Genomic DNA, 21,959 nt, shown 5'->3' on the forward strand with positions numbered 1-21,959 from the left:
TAAAGGCCAGCTTTTCTCACTCCACCCAGAGAGGGAACAGCTGGTTCTTTCTTAAAGCAGCATGAGCAAAGGTGAGGCCAGTAACTCATCACCCAACATTCATAGCAAGTTGAATATGGATTTTAGGCAATGGCATCACCTCGAGATTCATGAATGTAGGGGAACCTTAAAATCAAATACAGGCATACTATCTCCCTCTTGATGGGCCAGAAAGTTGGAGCTGAAGTTTGTTTTTTACTATTCCTTGTAGTTCCTGAGTAGAGTTTTTGGTTCCCTGAATTTATTGTTTAAACGGATACATGAAACATTTTATGTTTACTTCTCCAAAAAATGAAGTATAATTAAGTTGCTCTTTACATATGATTTTTTTCTTTCTGAGCAGTGGGGAGGGTGGTGAGGAAGCTCAAGGACCTTTATTCACAACAAAACAAAACAAAACAATACTTTCCGTCTCTGGCAAACTGAGTTCCCATGCTGAGCAGTAGGGATTCACGTGATTGATGCACTCTGGGCTGCCCTAATCCAGGTGTCCTAAGCAGAACGCACCGCTAAATGATCCCACCTGCTGTTTTTTAAAATTTTTATTGGAGCAGAGTTGATTTACCATGTTGTGTTAGTTTCAGGTGTACAGCAAAGTGAATCAGTTACACATATACTTATATCCACTCTTTTTTAGATTCTTTTCCCATATAGGCCATTACAGAGTATTGAGTAGAGTTCCATGTGCTATACAGCAGGTCCTTATTAGTTATCTATTTTATATATAGTAGTGTGTATGCGTCAATCCCAATCTTCCAATTTATCCCTCCCCCGCCACCCCACCCCCCGGACCCTGTCAGCTTAAACACAGCAAGAAACTCGCTTTTCTTGATTCAACCAAAAGTGGAAGTGGAAAGGGAGAGTTGAGGACACAATCAGAGAATTAAAGATTAACTGGGACACATGGCTGGGGAATTGACCGTTGACCAAACGTAAATAACGCCAGTGCACCTTCCTGCCACCGTGTGCACGAAGAGATCCCAGGCCCTCGGAGAGCGGAGAGCGGAGAGTGGAGAGCGAAAAGCAAATGGAGAAACGAGTGGCATCAGAAGGGAAGGAGATGTAAAGGAAGCTGCAGGAGAGCAGGACGGGAAGGCAAGGAGGGGCCAGGAGCAGTCGCCTTGAACACAGAGGAGCGTCTGTTCACTGTTAATACCACTGTTGCTCATTGTCCTGCACGATGGATATAATATTTGGCAGAAATAAGAAGGAACAACTGGAACCTCTGAGGGCCAGAGTGACAGGTGAGCGTTTTCTATAAGCGATGGGTGCTTATATGTTTAGATGTACACTTTTTTTCTGCTTATAAAAGTAATGTTTATTATAAATTATTTTTGAAAAATCTGGAAAGCGGTATATAGAGGGAAGATGATCCATAATCTAGATATATTCTCTGTGAAAAACTAGTTGTGCTTTTATGCATTATAACAGTTTTCAAGGAGAGAGAGTCGTTCTCACTATTTCCAGGAGAAAAGTCCCGGGACTGCTGCAATTGGCATACAGACAATGGGATTCTTCTGCAAATTGTGCTCCATCCCCAGTGCGTGATATATTTGTAAAAATGTGCGCGTCCTAAGTTAATTTCGAAGTAATAAGAGAATCGCGTGGGAGCGCCCACTGCTGCACATGCGCGCTGGGGGGCATCGCGGAGCCCGATGTGATTTCCTAGAAGGTGCGATTTCAGGATGCGAGTACCTGCAGAGCCCAGGGTGGGAGCCTCCTCCGGAATCTCCGTTTCATGGGTTTTCTCCACCTCTTCTTAGTGGCCACTTTCGTGGGACCATTTTGTTTAGACTCTGCAGGGCAGTAAGTGGATCTGAACTCTCCCGTCCCAGGAGTGGTGCTGAAACAGGGAGGGGGTTGGCTCAGCCACACCACCGTTTTGGATAGATGCACAGTTTTCACAAGGACAGGACAACAGTGCCCTTTGTGAGGCAAGTCAGATTGGAGCTTCTCAGCTGAGGAATTGCCTTGGGTGGCTTTTGAAAGAAAAAAAAGATTTTATGTATATTTTTTCTGATTACAGAGGTAATGTGAAATCTATATGCGTGTCTATATTACGCATAAAACTTGGAAGTGCAAATGAGAACACAGAGGGAAATAAAACTCTGCTGTATTTCCATCTCTTAGGCACTATTAATATTTGAGCCTATTTAAGTTTTTAAAAGATACATAAATATAGAGAGTACAAAGATCTATTAATAGATTTTACATATAAATACTTTTTCAAAAAACAAATATACACTTACTGTTAACTTTCTATTTTTAAAAAAGGGATGCTTGATGCCTATCCTTTTATTCTCTGGGGTACCACGGACATTTTGCCATTATACCCCTTTACAGCTCATGTTTAGTGACTGCATGGAAATGCTTGGGAATTTTAGAAAACAAGAATCCTAGGACCTGAGAAGCTGAATGAACCTCTAGATCTAGATCAGCTGTTCTCAGAGGATGGACCCCAGACCTGCCGCATCAGCATCCCCTGGGCTCTTGTTAGAATCACAGATTCCTGGCCTCACTTCAGACCCTCTGAATCAGATACTCCGGGGGTGGCGCCCAGAAACCTGTGTTTTTACAGCCCTCTGGGTGATTCCAAGTGGGGGACCACTGCTGTAAATCAGGCCTCCCTACTGGGCAGGTGTGAAGCCGAGGGCCAGGGAGAAGCAGCAACTTGCCTGAGTCCTGGCGGCCAGCAGAGGATGGGCTCCAGCTTAGGGCAGGCCTCCAGCCCTGGGTCACGTCTAATCAGCTGGTCAGCGTCCGCTGGCAGACAGCTCACTAAACACTGAGCCTGTGTGGACACGTCTGCCCCGGGGGGCCAGGCCAAGGCTCTGGCTTCACGTCCAGCTGCGCATTCTTGGCTCTGAGGCTTCTTTGGCGAGTTACTTAAGCATTTTCTGACTCAGTTTCCTCTCACGTCTAATAAAGTCAACATGTACCTACCACATGAGATTGCCGCAATGACTAAATGATTTAATCTATTAAAACACATAGTGCTCAATAAATGGTCTTATTATGTCTAGGGCTTTAATATATGCTCAGATTCATCTCTCCCTGCTCTGCCTCAACCTGCTCCTTCTGTGTCCTGGGTCTCTGTGAATAATCCCACCCAAGGCAAGAGACTCGGCTGCATTTTTTTGAGTGTTCCCCTCCCCTTCCCCATACATTTAGTCAAACTCTAAGTCCCTTTGTTCCATTGGTTTCTCTCCATCCCCACTGCTGCTACCCTGTTCCTCTCTCTGGCCTTCCCACCTCCCTCTGGCTCCTCCCATCCACACTCCACACCATAGCCAGAAATAACTTTCGAAACCCCCAAATCTGATCACATTCCTTTAGTATGAGAAGAGGCAGATCCTTAGAGACAGACCGTGGATTAGTGGTTGCTAGAGGCTGAGCGGGGGATGGGGATCGACTGCTAATGGGAACAGGGCTTCTTTTCGGGGTGATGGAAATGTTCTGGAGTTAGTGGTAATAGTTGCACAACATTGTAAATGTTCATTAAAAAATAATAATCCTGAACTGTACACTTTGAAATGGTGCATTTTATGTTATGTGAATTTTATCTCAATTTTTAAAATCGCAAAAAAAAAAAAAATCTGATCCTATTTTCCCTGTTATAACCATCAAAGGTGTCCCATTCTTCTGAGCACCAAATCAAAGCTTGGTGTGGTCTCGTTGACCTTGGTCGCTTGGCCCTACTTAACTCTCCAGCCGCAATATTTATGATGCCCTCGCTTGAAAGTTACAGGCCAGCTCTTACTAAGCAATTTGCACATCTCCTGATCTTTGAATTGGTCTTTGATCTCTGGGTTCGGGTTTCTCCAGAGATAAGAATTCAGGTGTCGTTTATTTGGGATGTGCTTCCTAAGGAACACTGGGAGGGAAGCCAGTGAAGAAGACATTGTCAAGCCATTGACCACCAGGAATCATTGGAGCCGAATCCTCTGGACAAAGCATAAAATATGCCCTGCATTGTGTCAGCCGAGGGCAAGGAATTGGTGGCCTTTGACCCATAGCATCCCATCCATCTTTGGGTGAGAGCAGCTTTCATGGGCATTAACTCTCCAGTGAGCTTCCAGCTCATCCACGTGTGGGCAGAGCTGCTCCACAGTGAGAACAAAGCCCTCAGGTGGAGAGCTGTAGGTTTTTGCAGAAAGCAGCCTTCAGGGAGAGGTGAACGCCAAGGGGACAGGGGCGGGACCCCAACAGCACCTGCAATGCTGTCCAATGGCAATATAACGCCTGCTCATGTGTAATTTAAAATTTTCGAATAGCCGCATTCAAAGAAATACAAAGAAACAGATGAAATTAATTTTAATAGTATATTTTATTTAATACCACATATCCAGAATGTTATCAGACCAACATGTAATTAATATTTTTAAACTGCTAATGAGATGTTTTACATTTCTTTTTCATACTAAGTCTTTGCAATGTGGTGTGCGTTTCACATTTACTGCACATCTCAGTTGGGACTAGCCACGTTTCCAGCGCCCAGTTGCCACTCGGGGGTGGTGACTACCACATTGGACAGCACAGCTCTAGAATGTTCTCTCCTCAGGCCTTTGCAAGGCAAACACTTACTCTCCCTCAAAACTCAACCAGGTCGCCTCCTCAGGAAACATTCCTCACCCTCCTGCTATCACCCAATTTCAGGGTGGAGTTCTGTTCCACGCAGCACCCTTGCTGAGTCTGTTGCCTTGCCTTTAGCACAGTGTACTTCGAGTGTTTTCCTTTGTTTTTGTCTTTTAATGGATGGGGAGCAACTTGGAGACAGGGATGATGCCTGTTCATCTTGGTATCCTCAGCACTAGCACAATGTCAGACATATTCTTTCTGGAAATGAACAGATGCAGCAAGTGGTACAGGGGCTATATGGCCACTTCTTTTAGCTTTTTGGTTTAGGTGCAGACCTGGAAACTAAATGTTCTTTCTCTCACCAGGCAGGATTCCAGCATGGCTGCAGGGGACCCTGCTCCGCAATGGGCCTGGGATGCACACAGTGGGCGAGACCAGATACAACCACTGGTTCGATGGCCTGGCCTTGCTCCACAGTTTCACAATCAGAGACGGTAAGAGCACCGTGTGATTTGCCATAGCTGCCGTAACAAATGACCACCAATGGAGTAGCTTAAAGCAACACACATTTAATTCTCTTACAGTTCTGGAAGTCGGAAGTCTAAAATGTATTTCCCTGGGCTAAAATAAAGGTGTCGGCAGGGCTGTATTCCTTCTGGAGGCTCCAGGGAAAGAATCCGTTTCCTTGCTTTTCCTAGCTTCTAGAAGTCACTTGCATCCCTTGGCTTGTGGCCCCATCTTCATCTTCAAAGCCAGCAGCATAGCATCTTGTGGTCTCTCTCTTTCTCTCTCTGTCTCTCTGCTTCTATCATTACATCCCTTTCTCTGAGTCTGACTCTCCTGTCTCTCTCTCTCTCTCTCTTTTTTTTGAAAATATTTATTTATTTAGGCTGCTCAGGGTCTTAGTTGTGGCACACAGGATCTTCGTTGCAGCATGCAGACTTCTTAGTTGTGGCATGTGGACTCTCAGTTGCAGCATGCAAACTCTTAGTTGTGGCACGCATGCATGGAGTCTTACCCACTGGACCACCAGGGAATTCCCCTGTCTCCCTCTTATAAAAGTTTTTGTAATTACTCTAGGCTCACTCAAATAATCCAGGGTAATCACCCACTTCAAGATCCTTAACCCAATCACGTCTATAAAGTCTCTACTGCCCTGTAAAGTAACATATTCAGAGGTTCCAGGGATTGGGATGTGGACATCTCGGGAAGCCATTATTCAGCCCACCACAAGCACAAACCTCCCTGGAAAGGTGGCCAGGGTTGTTTTTCAGCGAGTTCAACCGGAAAAATAATATGCATTCTCAGTAAGGTGGGCAGGGACAGGTGGAAGTTTACAGGCTTTGGAATCAGACACACATCAAATTAAAATAGGAGTGTAGAGCTGAAAAGAACAAAGTGAGCCTATTGCTCACCAGGCAGGGAGAGCCAGGTCAGTCATGTCCCTGAGAAGACACTGAACACAGAGCAGAAGGTAGGAGGTGCCGCAGCTAAAGTGAAATTCCGAGTTCAGATGACTGACTCAGGAGGTGCTATTGGTCATTGAGCTGATTTGTGTCACAAAGTACAAGCCGGGTTCTTAAAAGGTCTGGAGGGTTCTGGGAGGCTTCAGCAGGCTCAGGGCCATGTGGTAGGGTTCAGCGTGGTGAGAGTTTACTCTGACCCCTGTGTTCCAGCTTGGGCAAGCTGCAGCCACTCCACCTCCCTGGGCCTCAGTTTCCTCATCAGTAAAAGGAGCTTGATCGTTCTCCCTGGAAAGCTTTTGTGATGATCAGAAGTACTAGGTGTCCAGCAAGGATTTGATGCCTGGTAGATGCTCAGTAGATTAAAAACCACCATCATAGGACCTCCCTGGTGGCACAATGGTTAAGAATCTGCCTGCCAATGCAGGGGACATGGGTTTGAGCCCTGGTCGTGGAAGATCCCACATGCCGTGGAGCACGCCTAAAGCCCATGCTCCGCAACAAGAGAAGCCACCGCAGTGAGATGCCCGCGCACTGAGACGAAGAGTAGCCCCCACTAGCCGCAACTAGAGAAAGCCCGCGCGCAGCAACGAAGACCCAACACAGCCAAAAAATAAGTAAATAAATTTATTGAAAAGTAAAATAAAATAAAAACCACCATCACTGTTGCTGGGTTTGAATCCCAGCTCCACCATGCTAACTAACACATACCTAAGCTGTGTGACTTGGCCAAAGTTACTGACCCTATCTGTGTCTCAGTCTCCCCATCTGTAAAATGGGGCTATTAGTAGCATGTCCCGTAGAATTGATGTGGAATTTAAATAAATTAATACGTGTGAGGGGCTTTGTATAATGCCCGGCTCATCATATGTGCTCCATAAGCGTTAGCTATAATTTTCACATGACTGTCATCTCTTTCAAGCTAGTCGGCAATTATTTTTTGGGTGCGGACTCCGCCAGCAACTTGCTCTAGCATTTCATGAAGAGACACCGTGTGTGAATGCCATGAGCTCCGAGTTTGCAAAAACTCACAGTTTTTACTGTGACTCAGCTACAGGGTGGGTAGTTCCATATTTCCCGACAGCCTTGAGCCTTAACAGTCCCCTCTTTTCCTAAACAGAAGTTCCCAGTGATTCCTGGGGACAGAAGTGCTGTTCTGGATGAGGTGTCTGAGAGGCGTCCCTTCTCTGAGGCCCTGCCTCACCTGCTGCCAGGTTCTTCATGGTCCATTTCCGAGCTCACATTCATGTGTGGGGGGGTACTCTTGTCTCCTTGCACATGTGACACTGAAACTTTAGGGAGGTTAGGTGACTGATCCAAAGTCACTGATGTAGGGGTGGGATCTGAACTTGTCTGGAGTTCGTTTGCAGCTTTCTCTCCTGTCCTCAGCCCAGCACACACGTGCGCGTGTGCGTGCACACACACACACACACACACATACACACATACCTCTGAGAAATGGCAGATGCTTAAATGGTATCCTTCAGTAGAGAATCCAGGGACAAGGGAACCAGCAGGGGATGACCGAGCCCTAGCCGTCTTACAGAAGTATGGCTGCTGTCCACCAAAACCCTTGAGTGGGCTAAACGGGCCAGTGACCAAAGTTATCCCATACTATTTAGACTTTCTAAAAGCTTCTAGTAGGTTTTCAAACTAAAAGTTTACTGTCAGAGGCAAGTAGCTGTTTTCTGTTCTTTTCTGAGATGGTCGGTCAGGTGCAACCACAAGAGGAGACACAGAGAGACTCAGGAAAACAAAGGTTATTCTATCCACAGGTGCTGGAGACAGGAGGCGAGTGGCTCAGGGCACATGGAAAAGACACCAGGGTGGACAGGAGACAGAAGACAGGAGCGGGGTGAACTCTGAGACTGAGGCCTTTATTGGGGTTTCTGAGGGCAAGGCAGGAAAGGGCAGAGTGAACAGCCTAGGACTGGCTAGGTGAACAATTCAGTGAACTTTGGGCTAGAGGGATGGTTCCTAGTTGCCTGGTACTCAGTCCTGGGCTGATTAAGGCGGAGGGACATTGTCTCCGGGGGTGTATGGACCAGATGGAGGATTGGTTAGTTTGCATATCAAAGACATACTGGGCTCTTTCCTGCCTCTAAGAATTGTCTGGTCCAGGGAGACACAGTCTTGTTCCAGCCAGAAAGTTTTTTTAAGGTGTGAAAACATCATAATATGCAGAAAATATTAAATACATACAATAAAGCAGCATGAAAGACAGTTCTATTCATAATCTGGAATTGGCTAGAAAGTGGGAGGAATGGAGACTATAGCCAATTACTCGCCCTCCCCTGCCTGTCCTGCTCTTGAACCTGGGCGTGTGTCAAGGGTGTGTGGCCCCACTCTGCTTTGCAATGATCAGTGTGCCGTTCTCCAGCCTAGGGCGGAGGCCCCAGAGTGCAGGGTCCCTGTTCAGGTTGTTGTATCTTCATCACTTAGCACAGGGTCTGGCCCACAGGGGCACTTAGGAACTCTGTGGAGCTGAAATGACACAAGCAAGGTGAAGATGTTTTGGTAGAAGGAGGCAATACTTCCCCAGTCCATCTCTTCAATACTTGCTACAGGGAGTGCTTGCTGGCCATTGGCCTAAGTGGTTCATGGCCATCCACGACTCAGCCCTCACTGCAGCTCCTGGGGAAGGGACCACTGTTACTATCTTGATTTTACAGACGGGCGTCTAAGGCCCAGAGTAGCCAAAGAACTTACCCAAATGCACACAGCTAAGAAGCAGTGGTAGTCAGTTATAAACTCAATGCTCTTTAAATCCAGAATCCTAAGTCCTAAGCATTATGCAATTCTGCCCCCATTCCCCACTCCTGCCAGCTACCATCTCTCCCCAACTCTCCAGCCTAATCCTCCTGAGGCTGCCAGATTGCCAGTGTTGGTGTAGCACAGCCTGGCGTCGTCTCTCCTCTCCTCTTGAACTCTCAATGGCTCCCCAGTGTCTAACAGTGGAAATATAAACCAAAAATGTTAAGTACTACCATACCCAATTTAAGAGGACAATGCAATCAGGGTTCTCTGATTTGCAGGTAACACAAAGCCAGTATTTCTCAAAAGGTGGTTTGTGGGCTTCCTGCACCAGAATCCCCCAGGATGCTCATTTAGGTTGTGAATCCTGAGACCCCACCCAGGGCTTGAAGGGTAGGGATAGAGCATCTATGTTTCCAACACGCTTCCCAGATGACCCCGTGCACACTGGTGGTTTGGGGCTTGGGGCTCCATGATTTTTTAAAAGTACCAGGTGGTTCTAGTGCACAGCTAGCATGGAGAATGGAAATTAGTGCCAAACCAGGAAGAAAGGACTGGAGGAAGAAAGTAAGAAAGCAAAAGACAGGAAAATGACTCATAGCCTTCAGGAGAAGTCACTAGAAGATAATGCTTTAAAAAACTAAAAAAGATTTGAATAAAAAAGGCAGAGTGGAGATGGGGAAGCCGGGTGAAGGGTGTACAGGAGCGCTCTTTTCTGTAAGTCTAAAATTCTTTCAAAATGGAAAATTTTTATAAAGCAGGCATGGAGATGAGTCAACCCAGGTCCCTCTTAGCAGCACATTTGATACTTTTCCAATAAGAGGCAAAGTCGGTGTCCCGTGAGGATTTGAACGTGTGAATTCCAAGAGTCAGAGTCACAGAGATATTTTTTTTAAACTGGAGTATAGTTGATTTACAGTGTTGTGTTAGTTTCTGCTGTACAGCATAGTGAATCAGTTATACATATTCATATGTCCACTCTTTTTTAGATTCTTTTCCCATATAGGTCATTACAGAGTATTGAGTATAGTTCCCTGTGCTGTACAGTAGGTCCTTATTAGTTATCTGCTTTATATATAGTAGTGTGTATATGTCAATCCTAATCTTCCAATACATCCCTCCCCCACTTTCCCCCTGGTAACCATAAGTTTGTTTTTTTTATATCTGTGACTCTATTTCTGTTTTGTAAATAAGTTCATTTGTATCATCTTTTTAGATTCTACATATAAGTGATATCATACAATATTTCTCTTTCTCTGTTTGACTTACTTCACTCAGTATGACAATCTCCAGGTCCATCCATGTGGCTGCACATGGCATTATTTCATTCTTTTTTATGGCTGAGTAATATTCCAGTGTGTGTGTGTGTGTGTGTGTGTGTGTGTGTGTGTGTGTGTGTGTGTGTGTATACCACATCTTTATCCATTCCTCTGTCAGTGGACATTTAGGTTGCTTCCATGTCTTGGCTATGTGAACAGTGCTGCAATGAACATTGGGGTGCATGCATCTTTTTGAATGATGGTTTTCTCCAGATATATGCCCAGGAGTGGGATTGCTGGATCATATGGTAGCTCTATTTTTAGTTTTTTAAGGAACCTCCATACTGTTCTCCATAATGGTTGTACCAATTTACATTCCTACCAACAGCAGAGTCACAGAGACTTAGGGGCACAAAGCCTCTCCCAAACTGACTTTTTCAACTGTTGTAGCTCCAGTGTAGTCTTTTGGAAAGTTTGCTTTAATTTTTTTCTAATTAAAAAATATATATATGTATATCTCCCGCCCCACCAAATAATAACACTTGACCCAGTTCTGGAAGATCCCAGGCGGGAACGCGTCTGTTTACTTGTGTCCCTTTAGAAGGAATGTGGTTAATTGGGCTCCCAACAGCAGGGTGCTAGAGAACGCTCCGTGCCTCCTTCTTTTATCTCAATCTCAAAGTAAGTGTCAGCCTTGAGTAATTCCAGAGGCACATTTCCCCATGGCCCTCTGAGCGCTCCCTGCTCTGGTGCTGGGATATGGGCTGCCTGTTGACAACCAGCCTGGGCTGGGTGTTTATGTTTCATATGAACAGAATTCAGCATTTTAGGCAAAGCACATTAGCCAGTACCTATGGGTGGCAGCCCTCAGAGAGAGTGACCGTGAAGGGCAGGCTGGCTCAAGGGGAGACCAGAGTGGCCTTAAAGCTGGTCCTGTGTAGCATGAAGACGAGTAGGTGTGGCCTCACCAGCCCCCAGGTGAGTCTTCCTGCCTCCAGGATTTTGGAGAATGCAGAACTGCAGCCATCACTTATCACGTGCATGCTAGGGGCCAGGGAGCCAAACTCCTTCTATCGTCCCATCTCATTTAAAACTGCCAACTCTAGTTGGGGAGGACTGTATGATCCCCAGCTTGCAGTTGAAGAAACTGAGGTTCAGTGATAAAGGGACTCACCCAAGGTCACATGGCTTGGATGGGGACTTGCCCAGAGCCAAAGCCTTGCCCCAGCTACCTACTGTATCTGACTAGCATATGTAGCTTTTTATTGAGCACCTACTATGTGCTAAGTGCTTTACAGGCCTTAAATGTTATAGCAGCTCTGTGAGGAAGGTATCAGGGTTCTCATGTCAGAGCAGAGGGGACTGAGGCTTGCCTTTGACACAAGGTCAAGTGCATGGCCGGTAGATGATGGAGCAAGGATTCATATCCACGTGGAGACTCGAACCTACTTGGGGTGGAGATCTTGCCTGTCCCACTCACCATTACATACTCACATCCTGGCCCATCCAGGTGTTTAACAAATAGTGATCAAATGCATGAACCCCGGGCCCAGTTAGACTCAGAGCCCTTGCTCCTAACCATTCCTCCATGTTCCTTTCCGCTGCCCCAGGAACAAAGCTCCCCCCACCAAATATCTCAGAGATCCTGATGTACAGTAGCCACCCCTGGAAAGATGCTTGCAAAGAGAACAGATGATCATCTGACACACAGTTTACCTCCTGAAGACTGGAGAAGGCACCAGAAGGTCTTTCATGGTCTCTTCTAATTTTATCATGACGAGTGTTACCATTATTGTTGCTGTTGCCACTTAAATGCACAGGTTGGAGTCATCACTGCTGGAACGTACACTCACATCCTTTGGAAACAGAGGTGAAAACGCAACCCTGAGGGCAAAACTAACCAAGACTGTTGGAAGTCAAGATAGTGGTTCCCCTGCAGGGTTGGGATCGGGGAGGCTAGTACAGGATCAGATATGAGCGGCCTTCCCAAAGGCTGCTCACATTCTGTTTCTTGATCAGGAAGTAGTTTATATGGGTAGGTTTAGTTTGTGAAACTTCACCAAACCATACAGTTATGGTAGCATATTTCTATAGGTATATTTTTAATAACAAGGAACAGATAGAATGGTCAATTGACGTGGTCGCTGTGCCAGGATCTTCCAGTTGCCAGCTTTTGAGTCCAGTTTACCACTCGCTAGCTGTGTGGCTTAAGGCAAGGTACTTAACATCTCTGTGCCTCAGTTTATTAGCTGGGAAATGGGCCTGCAGGGTCGGTTGTGAGTGCCCAAGGCCTTTGCCCTTCATTTTGTAAGAAATCTGAAACCTTCAAGTGTTGTTTAAATTTTGTTTTATTTGGCTGTTAATTAGCAAATGACATTAAGTTGATTTTTTTTTCCCTAAAGAATACTTTTCTAGTTAGAGTCTTCTACATACTTCTTATGTTCAGAGGATTAAACCAGATAATACACATAAAGTGCCCTCACAGTGATTAGCACACACATGCTCAATAAATGTTAGCTCTTAGTTTCATTTCCTCTCCTGAAAATATAAAAAGGCCCTGGGCAGGAATTTCTTGGGATTCAGTCTCTCCTTGAAGGCCATCATTGTGACAGTGGATACATGATGGGCGTTTCTCTGATGAACCTCTTTTTTATGGGAACAAACTGTCAGTATATCCTGGGTCCTACTTTTTTGCATGTTATCATTGTACCAACCCTGGAAGCATAGGTTATACTACAGCAAGGAATGTGTTCTCTAGAGGGGAAAAGTCAACATAATGTCATTTGCTAACTAATGGCAAAATAAAATGAAACAAAAACTCTAGAGGAGGGGCTTCCCTGGTGGCGCAGAGGTTGCAAGTCCGCCTGCCGATTGCAGGGGACGCCGGTTCGTGCCCCGGTCCAGGAGGATCCCACGTGCCGCGGAGCGGCTGGGCCCGTGAGCCATGGCCCCTGAGCCTGCACGTCCGGAGCCTGTGCTCCGCAGCGGGAGAGGCCGCAGCAGTGAGAGGCCCGCGTACCGCAAAAAAAAAAAAAAAAAAAAAAAAACCCTAGAGGTTTCAAATGAGCCACCCAACCTACAGACAGCCATCCGGAGCAAACGCTGGTTGTTTTGACTGTAAAGGACATTGGAAAGCAGGACTAGATTCAAAATGGACAGTTACTTGGAAAATATGTTTTTGCAGGGGTCCGGATAGGCCACTACAAAGGTCAAAGGCCTCGGTATTCACAGCCCTGAAGACTTAGTAAGGTCCCCACCTGAACCCCAGCCTCATCTCATGCCTGCTGCTCCCAAGTGCCTGGTGTTCCAGCCCACACTGACTTAGCCCTTCCAGGAAGTGGGCTGTACTCCCCACCCCTAGGTCTTTGCTTACAGACTTTCTGGGAAGAGTCCATGGGAACACCTGACCCTCTTCCTAGCCCCACCTCCCGGATCTGTTGCAGTTCAATTCTACTTATCCTTCAAGGGCTTTGTCAAGTGCTACCTCCTCTGTGAAGCCTCTCCTGACTCACCCATACCCGCGAAAAGTATATGTATCTCTCTCCCTCCATATCTCTCTCCCTTCTTCCCTCTCCCCTCTCTCCTCTCCCCTCTCTTCCCTTCCCTCCCCCTTCTCTCCCCAGAAGGAACCTTTGAATATATTATGTGCTATTCTACATGGTAAAAGGGTCTTGCAGATGTGATTAAGTTAAGGACCTTGAGATGGGGAGATTTCCTGGATTATCAGGGTGGGCTCGGTGTAGTCATAAAGGAAAGAGGAAGGCAGGAGGTCAGAGTCAGAAAAGATGTGACAGCGAATCAGAGCTCAGAGTGATGCAGCCACAAGCCAAGGAATAAAGGCAGCTTCTAGGTTCTCCCCTAGAGCCTCCAGGAGGAACTAGCCTTGCTGACACTTCGATTTTTGCCTTGTAAAACCCATTTCAGACGATGTCGTCTAACACAGTAAGATAACAAATTTGTGTTGTTTTAAGCCACTGCATTTATGATCATTTGTAACAGCAGCCATAGGAAATTAATATAGGTCTAGAACCATCTGGTATATTTTCAGGTTGGTCTTGGTGGACTAGTCAAGAGTCCATGCTTTTCTGGAGTGAGTCAGATTCTCTGCAGTGTCATCAACACATGTACTGACCCTCTGTTGTGTGCAGAATTGGGTATAAGGGTGCTCCCTGGTTGCAAAGAGATATGAAATGTTACTCCAGGGGCTAAATTGCCAGTGTAGGGCCCCCAGAACTGAACTGGGCCCTGGAGAAACCTAGCCTAAGTACGGGGCCTTCTGGACTAATCCTCCAAATCTGGACCTTACCTGGAAAGATACAAATATGGTGGAAGGGGTGGTTGATGGCCTGGGTCAGCACCTCTCTGGGTGATGCTGGGCAACGGGATGGAACATTTCTGAGCCTCAGTTCCCTCCTATGAAGATGGGGCTGGGAACAGGAATACTTACCTGGACATATTGCTGTGAGTCTCAACCTTGCTGAAATGTGTATGAGAGTTCCCTCCAAATGCTTGTTTTATCTAGCACACACATTAAAGGGACTGTCCCAGTGGACTCCCTACCCCGTCCCCCCCAACCCCCCCGCTGCCCATCAAATCCCTGGAATGGCTGAAATCAACTTCAAAGCCCTGTAAAGGTGTCAGTCTGGGATGATTCTGCTGCTTCTCTTTCAGGTGAAGTCTATTACAGGAGCAAATACCTGAGAAGTGATACCTACAATGCCAATATTGAAGCGAACAGGATTGTGGTGTCAGAATTTGGAACAATGGCCTATCCGGACCCCTGCAAAAACATATTTTCCAAGTAACTGTCCATTTTGAATCTAGTCCTGCTTTCCAATGTCCTTTGCAGTCAAAACAACCAGCGTTTGCTCTGGATAGCTGTCTGTAGGTTGGGTGGAAAATTTCCCGTGATGGCCTTTGACCACATACGCTACGCAGTTTTTGATCACTGACAGCAGGAGAGGCAAAGAGCATCTGACAGATTTGTTAGGTGTTCTCCCACATAGCTGGTGGGAGAGCACTTTGGAATTATCTATCAAAATTACAAATGCACATTCCCTTCAGTCCAGAGGGGTACTTGCTTGTGTCTGAAATGACAAATGTACAAGGTTATTCATGGCTGAATTATTTGTTATGAGGAGGAACTGAAAATAACTCAAATGATCATCAACAGAGGAGTGGTTAAATAAATCACAGTAACACTACAGGAAAATGCCAGGCAGGTATAAATAAAGGAATGAGGTTGCTCTCTATGTTCCAAATGAAAGATTTCCAAGATATACTGTTAAGTGGAAAAAAAAAAAAGCAAAGTGTAGAAAGAGCATATAGTATGCTATAATTTGTGTAAGAAGGCACGGGGAAATCTAGATTTATTTTCGTATGTGCAGAAACTCTGGAAGGATGCATGAGGGAAGTGGGGAACTGATGAGAGGAAGGATGGGGGAAATTTTCAGTTGTATACAGTTAAAATCATCTGGGTTGTGATGTATATGAATGTATTACATACATGTTCAACACTTAAATTGTTGGCCAGGGAATCAGGCCAGCCATCAGTACCTCCTTTCTGATACTCTTTAGACATAGAAGGATTGTGAAATGTCTTAGGGGTAGACTGGCCCAGAGAGGGAGGCTGGCTTCTACTTTTCCAGAACTGACATCATCTCTCCAGTCTTAGCGTCCAGTGCTGAGTCCGGCACACAGCAAGCGGGGAACTCCCATTCCCTGCTGGGGGAGGAGCCTGGGGGAGGAGCCTGGGGGAGGGGGAGGGAATGAATTTAAAACTGCAGCCTGTGGGGCCTCCTTGCTGTTACACTGTTTGCCAGTAGGAGGAGCACTAACCAGTACACGGGGTCAGGACTTCCTCCTTTGAGTTTGCCTTCTAATCAAGTGATCAGTTCTTAACTCATAATTAGTTTACTCTTCTTTTTCAAAAATCTAATATCCTGGACAAAGTTGGGTAACCAGGGTGGGCTCACATTCCTGCGCAAAGCAGATTAGCTGGTTTGCTAGTCTTTGGGGGGCTGTTATGGGTATGAATATGATTTCTGTAGAGCTTCTTAAAATACTTCAGAACAATCCACCAGGTCTTGATGGCTCTGGTGCAGGAGACTTTTGGATTTGGGGAGCCCAGGAGGGCTCAGTGGGCAGCCTTGTTGTCTCAGCTGACTCCCTCCTTAGCTGATTGAATGTGGTGGTATTTTTGGGTAACTTGATCTCTGAGTCCTCAGGATTCTTCAAGGAACCCATTAGGACCCAGTACTTTTTCTCCCTTAGTTGAAGTAGAGTGTTTTAAGTGGTGGGAAAATTAAAACCATCTCGAGTAGAACTTTCCAGCTGGGTGGACACAGCCATTGACCCCGTTGACTTGCTTCCTCCCCAGAGCTTTCTCCTACCTGTCCCACACCATCCCTGATTTCACAGACAACTGTCTGATCAACATCATGAAGTGTGGAGAAGACTTTTATGCAACCACAGAGACCAATTACATCAGGAAAATCAATCCCCAGACCCTGGAAACCCTGGAGAAGGTATCAGTAAATCTACAGCCAGCCTCAGTTCTTGACTCAAGAAAGGGACCCCCTGCAGGAGGCCAGGAGCCTGCAGGAACTCACAGAGGAGCCCTCCTCTGATGCCCTTGGGTCTTGGGCTCTCCCAGCTCAGCACTTAGCACTAGATTCTAAGCTTCCTTACAGCAGGACTGTGTCCTGTCATCTTTGTGTCTGTATTCATTCCTAGGACTCCCATAACAAAGGAATACAACAGAAATGTATCTTAGGTGGCTTAAGACAACAGAAATGTATCCTATCACAGTTCTGGAGGCTGGAAGTCTGAAATCAAGGTATCAGCAGAGCCATTCTCTCTCTGAAGTTTCTAGGGGAGGATCCTTCTCTGCCTCTTCCAGCTTCTGGTGGTTGTTCCTTGGTTTATAGGAACAACGAATAATTGTTGTAATCCAATCTCTTGCAAAGCTACAAATTATTGTGTGAAGGCCCACCCTAATCCAGAATGACCTCTTTTTAACTTGATTACATCTACAAAGACCCTATTTCCAAATTTAGGCACCAGGGGTTAGGACTTCAACATATCTTTTTGGAAGATACAATTCAACCCCTAACAGCGTCCATACTCCTTGACACTGAGTGGCACCTCAATGGAAATTTGAATGAATGACTATACTGGGCCACCCAGGACTCCCAGCAGCCCTGCCTTGTATTGACCTGAAGAGGGAGGCATTAGGCACAGAGCAAGGGTGCAAAAATCAGTGCCCAAGCAGATACCTTTCCTGGGTAGAATCAAGTCTACATTTTCGTGAAGATCAATAGACCCACTTTCAGTTTTCTCCAGCTGGCAGTTCAAAGCCTGGATGTCTTTGCAATACAATTTAACGATCCCTTGGAAGGAGTGCTTTCCTTAGCTGTGAAATTACGTCCAGCTCCTTTTAGGCTAGGCGGCGTAGGTCCAACTGATGTACGCTTTCCACAGAGCTGCAGAGAGGAATTACTAGGAGAGAACGAGCTATCGCCTGACTTTTGGCTGGAGGAGGTTGTGCTATTCTGGGGGAAGAAGGGCAGGCAGTTGGCTCCCGGGCCACCCCATTGCTGTATGGTTGTGGCTTGTTAGGAGTCGGGATCATTATTGAGCTCCTTAGTCTCTTTTCCCTTTGACCAAATGTTTTTGTAACCTTTCTGTTCCCAGAATAACCCTATGAGAGAGGCCTGGAGATTTATGCCTCTGTGGGATGCAAAAGGGGAGAATTTAAATAGCTTCACCAAAGAAGTGGCCAAGATTAGCCCTAAGGCTGCCTCTCTGCCGGCAAGGCCAGGTGGCAGGGTAGGAACAGCTGTCAGAGAAAACACATGTAGCTCACCAAGTCCCCTGCAGCCTATTAGCTGTGGGAGGCCCCCTCGAGGTTACATCAGGTTGCAAGAGGAAACATCTCCTTTAAAGGTGATGTCTGCCTTATTTTCAGATCAGGAGATGTGCAAAAATAACCATCATCTCTCTGAACCTGGAGTCAGTCAGCTTTTCATAGGATTTCACCCTTTCCCCTTTCAAAAACCAGGTGGCTGTCATGTTTTGCAGGTTGACTATCGTAAACATGTGGCTGTAAATCTGGCAACATCACATCCTCATTATGATGACGCTGGAAATGTTCTCAACATTGGTACGTCCATCGTGGACAAGGGGAAGACAAAATATGTGATCTTTAAGATCCCTGCCACAGTATCAGGTGGGTCATTCTGAGGCTGTAATGGAGTACAGACACCAAGGGTGGCTCTTTCGGAAGAGTTCTGATTTTGGTTGATAACACAGCACTCAATCTGACACTTACCCGCACAGATGATTCAGAGGACCGTGAACTCACTTTTCTCCTTTAGGAGAAAAGAAATGATGCTAGGCTTCCTTTTGGAAGAAGTGAATCCCTTTGCTATTCCAACCTCCTTTTCTTTAGGTTCCTGTTCATTAATTCATTAATTTATCCATTATTCATTAATCATCTACCTATCAATCCATCCATTAATCTATTCATCATGCAGCCATCATGCAGCCATCCAGCCATCCTTCCTTTCTTTCATTCATTTTTAGTTTTCTGACAAACCTCTGTATGTCAGGGCTGTGCTGTCCTCTTTCATCCCAGCGCCTGAAGCCAGGCTCCCAGGGTTGTTCAGGGAGCTCAGCCGTGCTGGCACTCACTCCAGATCCCCTCCCTGTTCTGCTGGCCTCCTGGACCTTCTCCATTTAGGGGCGGGAACCCGGCGTGGAGCCCAGACCGATCATGTTCCTGAGGGGGAGGAGGGCGGGGCTCCTAGCCCTTATTTGTCCAGGACTCTCTTGGGAGCCACACCCAGGAGACCAGGCCTCCAAGAGTAGCTGCGCAGGCTCAGGAGACAGAACTATGAGGGTGCTTGGCTAGACCTTCTGGTTTAGGAAGGCTGGTTTCCATCTGTGATCCCTGCTAGCTCCCCTCCCTCACAGTCCCGTAGAGCCCCCCCCGCCCCCCCCCAGCACATTCCAGGCTCTGCTGGCAGATGGGAGCCCCGGAGGTCAGAAGGTACAATGCTCTTGTTAAATGGAACTGCCATTAATTAAGCCAATAAAGGGATATAGGGTCTGGCTTGGGATCCTAGAATGCAGACCTGGGGGTGGTCTAGCCATTTGAGTTTGCCACCTCATATTACAGAGCACTGCGAGTCCCAGGGGCATCAGGTGACATGCGCACGGCTCACAGGAGGTACCCTCTGCACACCTGGTCCAGGCTGGCAGCTTTGCTGGGATTCACACCTGTGTCCTGCCTCCCAGGCCCGGGTGCCTTTCCTTTCAGTTTGCTTTGTGTTCCATTGGTTTGGTGAAGAAAAGAACTGCCCCACAACCCAGAGCATCCCTCCCACCAGCCAGCTGTTTACAGTGTGCACAGGTGGCCACAAGAAAGGTGGCTACGCTTGCATGTAACTCATTATAACCCAGCCCCAGGCCTGGGTTGGGAGGCCTTTTGGCCAGCGGGTGACTCATCCTTGCAGAGGAAAAAGAAAACAGAATAGTTCTGAGCACCTTCGTGGTGGATGCTGAGCAAGGTACTTGGACTCCTGCAGGATTTCCCTTGGTCTCTCCCTTCCCTCTAATAACAGAGTAGGCAGCCAGGCTAAGGAGCCTGTGTCTTTCCGGCTTAACACTGTGCCTCTGGCTGTAATGATGGAGCGTCCCACCAAGCCCTAGTTTCCCACCTGTAAAATGGGAATCGTACAGCCTACCTTGACTGTCACAATCTGTCACATTACCATAGACACTTAGTCTCATTCCCAGGTGTTTCAGAATGGGCAATGCCAAAAGAAATTCATAGAAACCCCGTGAAGTACACGTCAAATGATGGTTCTCAGCAACATATCAAAGCCTAACCTTGGGAAGCTAGCCCACTGCCTAGGAGCTTGATGGAAATGCAGGGCCTCGGGCCCCACCCCACAGGCTGAGTCACACTCCACATTTTGTCATGACGCCCAGATGATCCGCGTGCACGTGAAAGTGAGGAACATTGCTCCAGAGCAGGGGTTGGCAAATGTTTTCCGTAAATGTCCACAAAATAAGTATTTGAGGCTTTGCCGCCTGTATGGTCTCCGTGGCGTGTGCTCAACTCTGAATCTCGAAAGCAAAGCAGCCTTGGACCCTGCAGGGGCCACGGTCCAGATAAACCTCTACGTAGAAAACAGGTGGAGTCTGGGTTAGCCCTGTGTTGGAGTTGCACACGCCTGGCCCAGAGGCCCTGCGGTCCAGAGACCCAGAGCCTGGGGATGCAGTGGTTTTGGATGCCAGACCAGATCTCACGGGGGAAGGGCCCCGTCCCTGCATCAGCCAGGCAGCAGCCCCTTCACCCCGTTTGCTGTCGGCTCTCATTCAAAGCTTCTTCTCAGCGGCCGGGTGGGTTTGAGAGGCCGCGCTGCAGGAGACGGTGGTCCCGTTGGGGGCCGCCAGGCCCTGCGCTGTCTCTGAGGCTGGCTTCTCTCTAGGAGGCAGGAGGAAGGGGCTGAGCCCCCTGAAACACATGGAGGTGTTCTGCTCCATCGCCTCGCGTTCGCTCCTCTCCCCGAGCTATTACCACAGCTTCGGAGTCACCGAGAGCTACATCGTTTTCCTCGAGCAGCCTTTCAAGATGGATATCCTCAAGATGGCAACTGCCTACCTCCGGGGCGCGAGCTGGGCTTCCTGCCTGGCTTTCCACAGGGAGGACAAGGTAAGGCAGGGCCGGCGACCCCGCAGCACGAGGACGGCGAGAGCAAGATGGAGGTCAGCAGGCAGGGGTGGCTTCAGGAGGGAGGCCCTCAGCTGCCACGCAGTCTCCCCAGAGGCATGAGCCGACCTTCCAGCGAGTTCTGAAGCTGGGATGGTCCTTCACAGTGGTCCCCAGTTAGGGCAAGGGGCTGGGCCTTTATGCCCCGACGCCCATAAGTCAGTAGAGCAGACCATCGGCAGAAGAGCGTGGGACCTTGGGTGAGGCAGCCTCAGCAGCCAGGGCAGCCCCTACTCGCCCAGCAGCAAAGGGACTGCTCGTCAGCCCTGAGCGGCGCCTGGCCTCCTCCAGCCTCCGCCATCCATTGACAAGGCCCTTTCAGCATCCCTGCTGGGGGGGGGGGAGGGGATGTCACAGATTATTTAGACATCATGATGATAGAGCGTCCCACCAGATGGTGTAACAGAAACGTCTTCAATTTAGGTACACCTGAGTGGAGTGCTCAGAATATCTGTGTGCCTGTTGTGTACGTGTACCTCCCTGTATATGTGATGTCTGCATGTGTGTATACATGTGGGTATGAATACATTATTCATGTATAGGTGTATGTAAGTATTTATTTGCTCTTGTTACTCGTGAAAAATAATCAAGTAATCCTCCGTGTCATCTATTCAAATAGCACACAAGCGTAGAAAGCAACAGATCAAGTCCCCTTCCTCCTCTCCGTCCCCTTCCTCCCACCTCCCCGTCCAGCCCCCTCCAGAGGGAGTCACCACCATCCATCCAACACCCTCTACTCCTCTTTCTGTGCAGCACGTGCATCTTCATGTTCCCATGCAAATATGTGTCCCGTGTGTGGCTGCCGCCTCTATGATGCCTGTATTCTCAAGGAGAGTGAGGTCCTCGAGGGAACAAAGGGGTTAGGCGACATCCCTCCTCTGCTCAGAACCTTCTGGTGATTTCCCGTCTTCCTCAGAATAGGATCCAAAGGCTTCACTCACCAGCCCATAAAGGCCCACATGCCCTCATCCCAACCGCTGGCTTCCTGCTCACGTGGTCGCCTCCTACACCTCAAACCTGCCAAACACGTTCCTGCCTCAGGGCCTTTGATTTTGTGTCCCCTCCACCTGGAATGTTTTTCCCCAG

The 21,959-nt window shown here is 47.5% G+C and overlaps 1 protein-coding gene across 1 annotated transcript in view; it reads left to right on the plus strand.

Moving 5' to 3' along the window:
• The first annotated feature begins 1,117 nt into the window (after window positions 1-1,117).
• BCO1 (beta-carotene oxygenase 1) overlaps window positions 1,118-21,959 on the plus strand; it is a 36,953-nt gene continuing 16,111 nt past the window's right edge. Inside the window, exons 1-6 of the mRNA XM_060130672.1 lie at window positions 1,118-1,283; window positions 4,983-5,111; window positions 14,765-14,894; window positions 16,473-16,620; window positions 18,176-18,323; window positions 20,593-20,816. Coding sequence (XP_059986655.1) covers window positions 1,220-1,283; window positions 4,983-5,111; window positions 14,765-14,894; window positions 16,473-16,620; window positions 18,176-18,323; window positions 20,593-20,816 — 843 coding nt within the window. The 5' untranslated portion in view covers window positions 1,118-1,219. The remainder of the gene's footprint in view (window positions 1,284-4,982; window positions 5,112-14,764; window positions 14,895-16,472; window positions 16,621-18,175; window positions 18,324-20,592; window positions 20,817-21,959) is intronic.

This window comes from Lagenorhynchus albirostris, chromosome 19 (assembly GCF_949774975.1).
Source record: "Lagenorhynchus albirostris chromosome 19, mLagAlb1.1, whole genome shotgun sequence".
Lineage (NCBI taxonomy): Eukaryota > Metazoa > Chordata > Mammalia > Artiodactyla > Delphinidae > Lagenorhynchus > Lagenorhynchus albirostris.